Source organism: Varanus komodoensis, unplaced genomic scaffold (assembly GCF_004798865.1).
Source record: "Varanus komodoensis strain SLA01 unplaced genomic scaffold, ASM479886v1 scaffold2, whole genome shotgun sequence".
In the NCBI taxonomy this organism is placed as follows: domain Eukaryota; kingdom Metazoa; phylum Chordata; class Lepidosauria; order Squamata; family Varanidae; genus Varanus; species Varanus komodoensis.
In genome coordinates, this window is record NW_025335568.1 from 41,382,724 (window position 1) to 41,391,040 (window position 8,317).

Consider the following 8,317-nt stretch of genomic DNA (forward strand, 5'->3'; position numbering starts at 1 on the left):
TGCATGGTAATGGTCTGCTCTCACCTGAACCTTCAGAGAGTACAAGTCTTTCCATATCTCACCTGGAATACTGTGTCCAGTTCTGGGCATCAAGATTTAAGAAAGATATAGGTAAATTAGAAAGGGTCCAGCACAGGGCAACAAAAATGATCCAGGGTTTGGAAACACTGCCCTGTGAGGAGAGACTGAGGGAGCTGGGTATGTTCAGCCTTGAGAAGCGAGGACACAATGTGATATCCCTGCATCCATCAAGAAGGACCTCCACTGGTGGACCAGCCCATGCAACTTGGGAACAGGCATCAGCTTCACACCCCAGACACATCCATCACTGTCACTACAGGCATCCCCTTGTCAGGATGGGGAGCACACTGGGGCAACCTGAGAACTCAGGAGACCTGGAACACAAAGGAGGTCCACAGGCATATCAACTTCCTAGAGATACTTCCTGTCTACAAAGCCCTTGCCTGTCCTTCAGATGTCCCTACACAGGCATTTTACCTCAACAAACAGGACGGCATGCAGTCCATCCCACTAACAAGAATTGCCATCAGAATCTGGGATTGGTGGATCAGTAGAGGCGTCACTTTCATGGCTAGCCATGTGGCAGGCACCAGCAACATACAGATAGACACCCTCAGCTGCACAAGTTTTCATGGCCATGAGTGGCAGCTGAACACCAGAAACCTATATGAGATCTTCAGCACTTGGCACTCACTCTCAGTCGACATGCTTACCACAGCTGACAACACAGTATGCCAGAACCTCCGCACAGAGGTGGGGCCAAGGGGCCAGCCCCCTGAGGGATGCATTCCTCATCAAATTGGCAGGGACATTGTTCTACCTCTTACCCCCTTCCCGCAGTCACGAGCTCAGGAGGGACAAATTGAACTGCATTCTCATCAGCCTCTGGTGGGTGAGGCATCCATGATTCACCTACCTATTATGACTCTGCCACAGGATATCCCTTCAACTTCCACATAGTCCAGACCTACTCTTGCAGGACCAGGGCAGAATCCTTCACCCTGACACCAACACCCTATGCCTCATGGCATGGTGCTTCACGCTATAGTCCTTACAGCCGACACGCTGCCAGTGTGTCAGATCCATTCTTGAACAATAAGGAAATCCTACTTAACCAAGTGGAACACATTCTCCACCTTCATGCAGCAAGAAAACCTCATTCCATAAGATGGCACCATAAGACAAATGTTTAATTTTGTGCACGTGCTCTTCCATAAAGGGCGGAAGCCTCCAGTTATATCTCTTCCTTCCAGGAATTCCCAGCTTTCTCTCACTCTCTGTCCCACCACTTCCTATGGGGCCTTCAAAACCTAGCCCCGCCTCACTGTCCACAGGGACAAGGCAGTACTCTGGCCAGACCCAGCCTGCCAGGTCATATTAGCATTACACCTCAACCAAAGCATCATTCTTTCACCTTTCTTTGCTGTCCCTGCCAATCCTGTGGAGTCAACCTGCACTCCCTGGATGTTCAGAAAGCACTCACCTTTTATCATCCAGGAGGGAATCATTCTGCAAATCACTGAAGCTGTTCATACACTATGGTGGACAGAACAAGGGGAACCACTCTCTGTTCAAAGACTGGAGGCCTTGCTCATGAAGACCTTCTCCCTGGCCTGCGAGCTGGGCAGCTTACAACTCATGAGCTCCCTAAGGGCTCGCACCACCTGAGCGGTGGCAATATCCGCAGCCCTCCTGGTGGGAATAACTCTGCTACACCTCTGCAAAGCAGCCATGGTGTCCACACCATCAGCATCCATCAAGCACTACAGGTCAGCCGTTCATGTGAGAGCAGACTGCACCTTTGGCAGAGCAGCCCTCTCCTTGATCCTGCAGTGACAGCACCACGCCTCCATCCATGCTGAGGTAGGCCTGCTGGTCACTCGTATGTGTAGTGCACAGAGACGATGAAGAAGAAAGGCATATTCTTTACTTGTAACTGTTGTTCTTCAAGTGGTGTCTTGTGGATCACACACACAACCTGACCTCTGGCCCCACATAGTGTTGATCCTTCAAACAGCTACTCTCTGTCAGGGGCCCATGGGAGCCAGAGTGGAGCAGCACAGGACTCCTCCCTCAGTCCTGGAACTTATTAAGTGGACTTAGTGGAACTGAGGGAGTTGGTGGGAGTCCCTCCCATCTATACCTGGAACAGGAAGGGGAGGGGCTCCCACCCAAATAAATCCTTAGCTGTAGAATCTTCCTGACAACAGGCTCCACATAGGTGCAGAGCCCAGCTGTGTGAATGCGCAGATGACCACTCACAGAACAACAGTCACAGGTAAGCAAGTTGCCTTTTCTTTTACGAATTAGATACTTTCTTAACCTGGTTCAGTTCCCTCTGAACTGAAGGACCTTCCCCCACTGTATCCATGGGGGATAGTTTCCAAGCCCCCCCCAGAGAATGCCTGGAACTGCAGATAATAGCATACACTCCCTCCTGTGGACGGAGGATGCTGTACTGTCCTCCCTCCACAGGACCCCTGCAAAAGTGGAAAAACCATGAGTATCTTTAGGGGGAAATTGCAGGTATCTCTAGAGTCTTCATGCCCACTGAGAGGCAAAACACACAAGGGAGACTGGCTAGTACTGAGCCAAAGAGCATGGCATCCCCAAACACAGTGCATATTCTGCAGTTCTTTGGTGCACTGAAACACACAAATAATCAAATCCATGCAAGTTAAACCCACAAAAGTTGGGGTATTTAATTTTTTGGACCATGGTCAACCACAGTTAAGTGAAATCATGGTAAATGAAGCAGCGTATATTGGGGTTTTACTGCATATATGATATGGGCCTGCTGTAAATTTGCTAAGGTCCATAACTTCTTTCTCAGTAACAGCTTCTTAGCAGCTGGCAGGCAGTCAGTAGCAGGCCTCACATACAAAGGAGCTCTTAGTCTCAGAAGTAATCTTTCTACCTATGGACTATTATAAACCCAACATATATTGTCTACAAATTTCATACACTTTTAAATATTCTCCACCCAAAACCTACATAATCTTTATAGTATCAAAGGCCACAGAGAGGTCCAAAAGATTTACAGGGACATACTTTCCTGAGTGCTGTATGGTGTGATGGTTAGAGTTTTGGACTGGGGAGCAGGAATATCTAGGTTCTAGTTCTTAAGATGGGATATAAATGCAAAGTAATTTCTTCCATCACAGGTCATTCAGAATGATCAGGGGAGTTTTTGTACTAAAACCAAGCTTGATAACCAGTTGAAATGGGTTCAAGCAATGGTTTGTGTATACTGCAACAAATGGAGACGTTGTCTTAAGATACATCCTTAGGCAGAGTTGTTTACATGCTTTGCCTAAAATGGCCAGTAAATAATATTTTTAATGAAGAAGGATATGGTTAAGACTTCCATACTTTGGATTTCTTTATCCAAAGTTAGTTTTTGTAACAGATATACTAGGATTTGTTAACTCCTATAAATCAGTGCATTTAGTTATCTTTCCTTTCCTTTCCTTTCCTTTCCTTTCCTTTCCTTTCCTTTCCTTTCCTAATATCCCACCCTTTTCCTTTCAAGAAACTCAAGGGAGCTTGCTTACTTCTTCCCCCTCTCTCAGTCTTATCCACACAACAATCCTGTGAGGTAGGTTGGCTGAGAGGCTGTGACTGGACCAAAGTCACCCAGTTAGCTACATGGCTGAGTGGGGACTCTTGAGCCCCAGTCCCCCACTCTTAACTGCTACACCACACTGGGTCTTTCAATTCTCTTACGGTTGGTACAGGGCAAACACTTTCACAAAATCAGTTTGATATTAAGGACTTTAAAAGGACAGAACTAAAAAAAAAGATTAATGCTAGATAACTAGGGAGTCAGCTAAACGCAGTATTGCCTCATGATGAAAAATGAGCACCAGGCTTTCCCTTTTCTCATTAACCAATTATATTCCCCTTAAAAAAATAAATTGAGAGACATGGGAGCTGCAGCCCATGGTGGGTGTGGGGGCTAATCCATCCCATTCCCAGATCTCTGCCCCCTGGAGACTAGTGGAAGCTAGCAGGGGGAGGAATACCTGCTGTTATCTTGTGCTGTGCCTTCCAGGAGGAGTGGAACCAATGCACTAAGAGCTGTGACATCTTTTCCAGTGGGGAAAGCATGGGACAAGTGACGCAATCCCCTTCATTTAAGTAGACACTACGCTAACTATCACCAGTCAGCACAGCTACTATGGGTTGTTTGGCTAAAAGAATTGTTTCTGCAGTGACTGTGTTCCAGTAGTGCTCGCTCGCTCTGTCTGTCTGTCTGTCTGTCTTTCAGGATATTTCTAACCCATCCAATCACTATATGGTTTAATGTTCAAGAATTAGTACACATGCTCAACAATTCATGCTCAACAATTTAAATGCCCTGCTGTAAAAGCCCTGGTGTTTTCTACAGAGACATACAATTATAAAAGGAAGAAATGCTTGGGTGAAACTATAAAGAATACAACTGGAACTTCGTTTATTGAAATACCCAAGTGTCTGTGTTGTATGTTTGAGGCATGTTAGTTTGGTTGAATGACCTATTCTGCAAACACTGAAGTGTCCGGTTTTTTTTTCTTAAATACATGTTGAAGAGAATATACCATTTTTGTGCTCAAAACATTGAAATACATGTTGTGGAAATCTTAATGGGCATCTCTCTTTCTTCCTTCCTTTCCCCCTATGCTGCTTTGGATATGTGATCAGCTGGGATGGTAATACCTTTTAGTTTCTATTACTAGTTTTATGTTGCATTTTGCTTCAACAGCACAAGATAGAATGTGTTATATGTTTGCTTGTAGTGCAGACATAAACTTAATTTCTTTCTTGGTAGAATAAATTGATTATTCATTCTGTGGTCATGCACCATGCTAAAGCATAGTTTAGTGTAAAACATACAAACAGGAATAAGCAGCTGTGAGCCTTCTTGCCCCTTCTCCATACTAATAAGGAAAAGTTTGGAAACTTTATTTGCTTGTCTACAGCTTGCAGCCTAGAACTGTAGTTAATATTAATTGTGCAGGGAAACAACAATTTGACACTAGCCTGTTTTAAAGAAGCTAAAATTGTGAACCTCGTTCATTAATTCATTCAACTTATACAACTTCTAACTGTATTAGTTTTTAATGTTTTAATACACTTTGAGTCCCAGTATTAGAAATAGGTGCAATATAAATAAGTACAATAACAATAAATAATGTATTAAATAATACATAACTTATTGTTTATAATTAACAATAACAACAACAATTCAATTGGTTCAGTTAACACAACCAGAATTTTCAAATCTTTTCTCAGTGGACACTTGTAGCTTATCCTTATTAAATTACCTGGAGGTACATTCCATTTAAATCAATGAGCTACTGCTTTCAAGTAAATATGTATCTGGGTTCGATTTCCTATATGAATAGTTTTCTGTTCTTGTTTAAAGTTAGGTCTTTGATAGTCCTACTTGCAGTATGGGTGCTGGCCAAAGCAAAGACCAAAGTTATCCCCCATTTCTGAGATGCCTACGTGTAAAACATACGTGTTTTCTTTCTTTAAGATTACTGCTGCGGAAGAAAAGGCCAGTGTAATGCCTAATTCACTGCACATTTTCAATGCCATTAGTGGGACACCGACAAGCACAACAGTTCACGGAATGCCCAGCTCTTCTTCAGTTGCATAAGCATTTTGTAAATGAAAAATACCTTTTACTTGGAACACAACTGGATTTTTGGTCATTAGCAAACTCAGGATGAAATCCAAAGTTGAAAATAAACTGCACAGATTGTAACTGTTGTCTTTGGATAAGTCAGGGATAAGGAAGTAATAGGTCATAGAATTCAAAACTGATGGGGCACATTTTTATATTCTGCTGGCAATATTAAAAGTTCTCAATCTTCAGAAAAGTGTTTGGGACAACCTTCTTTTGTTCTTATAATCGAATTATAAAATGGCACATAGGCAGATGTTGTGGAATGTAGGTTTGCAGACTTAAACCATAAAAGTGTTCTTCAGTGTATGCACATACAAATTGATAATAAAGTACAAACACTATTGTACTAAATAGGCACTAATTTGAGGGATTAATATAAGTAGAAGTAGTTTTTTGTACTGTTGACTGATCAGTTGTATTCCATTTTATACCTTGCTGACATTTTGGAAAGCATAGAAGCTTAAAATGGATCAAGCAGTTGCATCCAACCAAAGGTCATTATAATACTATCAAGAAAGCAAGATATGTACATATTTGTTAATAAAGCTCATAAAATCTGTACATAAGTGCACTGCATTTCTAAACATTTTTAATATTCATACCAGCTTTCATCTATGATTGTGATAAATTCATGTTCATTCCAAGTAAATGCTATATTTTCTTTTACAGTTTATTGTATATAAATAAGTGCAATATGAAGTTGTATACAGTTTCTGTAATATTCTGCACTGTTTTTAAAAAATACATCATTTTTGCCAAAGTGATGGAGTATATAATTGGTGATGACTACTGTGGAAAAAGGTGATGCAATTTAAAGCTATACTGTTTTAAGACATGAGTTAATAATTTTATATTGAAGAAAGTTAAACTGTTTTAATTTTATTTAACTGGAATTGCTGTCCTGCTGTAATCAAACAATATGCTACATATATATTAAAAAGATTTACTTTATGCTGCATTCAGTCAATCTTTTTCTTTTGCTACTGAAAAGCAATCCAATTCAATGCAACCATTTATGGCATTGTTTTCATATATGACACTATATGAAATCAGTTCTAGAACATAAACATTTTATTTAGTAAGTGATACTCTGAAATACAACTTAGCAATGTTCTCTGGTTTCTCTTATGGAAAAACAGTGTTTTTATTTGCCATAATTGTGATTTCAACTATACCCTATCTTGTTACCATCACTGAAGTATCCAGTACATAAGCAAGCCAAAAAAAAAAGCAAGAGTGAACGCTATTTAGAAACATTGACCTATCCAGGGGTTCAAAGCATCACATGACAAGTATTGCCTGTGGGAAGATGGGAATGCAGCAGCTGATGTGTCTTCTACATTGCATTCCTATCACCCAGTCCCTCCACCAACACTGGAAGGTGAAAGTCTGCAACAAGGAGCTTGCTTCACTGGCGTGAGCTCCCCATGTGATTTAGATATTTGATCATGCAGGGTTTCAATCAGATGGAGGCTTCCCATTGAAGTCCACCTCCAAGAGATGGAGGACAGTGGGGACACGAGAGGTGCAGCTAGTGAACATTTGGCTGCTCTTGCACTCACTGCATGAGGATAAATACTTGCACCTGGAGCATAAATTGATGGTCAAGCTAGGCATATAGCAGCAGCTTCATGTATATTAAATCCAGATCTTCCCCCAATCAGAATGTAAAGTAGAAGATGGTTGCCAACTATAAAGCACAAAAAGGATCTACAAGTGATGAGTGTGGAATTTTTCGTTCTTCGTCGTGGCCTCTGTGCATCACACATTACAGGTGCCTGCAGCCGAGAAAGATTCAAAGCTTTAACAGATTTGGCAGGAACTCTGCACCCCTCCCCCACTGTAGTATAAAGAGCGGAGTTTAGTTTTCCCCAGTCTTCATTCGACCGCCAGTCGCTTTGCCTCAAGCTGTTCGTTACTCTCTTGTATTTTTGCTATACCTACCATTCTTGTTTAGACTTTCTCGTTGTTCTTTCTCTCTTGTTAAGAAAACTCCTTTTCCAAGTTACAAATAACCTTTCCTACCCCAGTTTAGAAATTTCTCTCCCCTTTTCCCCCTTCCCCCTCCCCCCAAAAAACCCTTCTATTGTTGCTCTTAACCTTTCTCGCTTTGCTATCCCTTTCCTCTCCTCGATGGCTCAGCGAGCGGAGTTCAGAAGTGTTCCAAGTGCAGGGCCAAAATGTCCCCCATGGACCCTCATGATCTGTGCCTCCTCTGTTTAGTGGGAGGGCACAGGATTGACAAATGTGGCCACTGTCAATCCTTCACCAAGCAAGCCCAGAAAAACTGCAAGAAACGTCTCCAAAAAATTCTCTGGGACCAGGCCTTGCTCACGTCTGACCAGCTTGCTGCTCAAACCGCCCCAGCAGGCCCATCCGTGGCATCTCCCCATTGTCCATTGGCTGATGGTATGACCTCCATGGTGACTGCCTGCTCCTCTTGTTCTCCTTTTCAAATACAAAACGAAAAATGGAAGCATACCGGGTCAGATGAGCCCTTGACTCCAAAGAAGCCCCAAAAGGCTAAAACCAACAAGCCAGACTGCAAGCGGCAGAAGCTTGCCAAAGAACCACAGAGAGACTCGGTCTTGACCGCACCATCGGTCCCAGCTACTGTCTCGG

At 42.5% G+C, this 8,317-nt stretch overlaps 1 protein-coding gene across 19 annotated transcripts in view; it reads left to right on the forward strand.

The window, feature by feature from the left end:
* DOCK9 (dedicator of cytokinesis 9) overlaps positions 1-6,653 on the forward strand; it is a 157,403-nt gene extending 150,750 nt beyond the window's left edge. For 17 of the 19 annotated variants that reach the window (XM_044429166.1, XM_044429168.1, XM_044429173.1 and 14 more), the window contains one exon: positions 5,543-6,653. In XM_044429166.1, coding sequence (XP_044285101.1) covers positions 5,543-5,665 — 123 coding nt within the window. In that variant the 3' untranslated portion in view covers positions 5,666-6,653. Of the gene's footprint in view, positions 1-2,242; positions 4,678-4,704; positions 4,713-5,542 lie in introns of those variants that run through there. The other 2 variants (XM_044429172.1, XM_044429170.1) reach the window with 2 other exon arrangements.
* Positions 6,654-8,317: the final 1,664 nt, after the last annotated feature.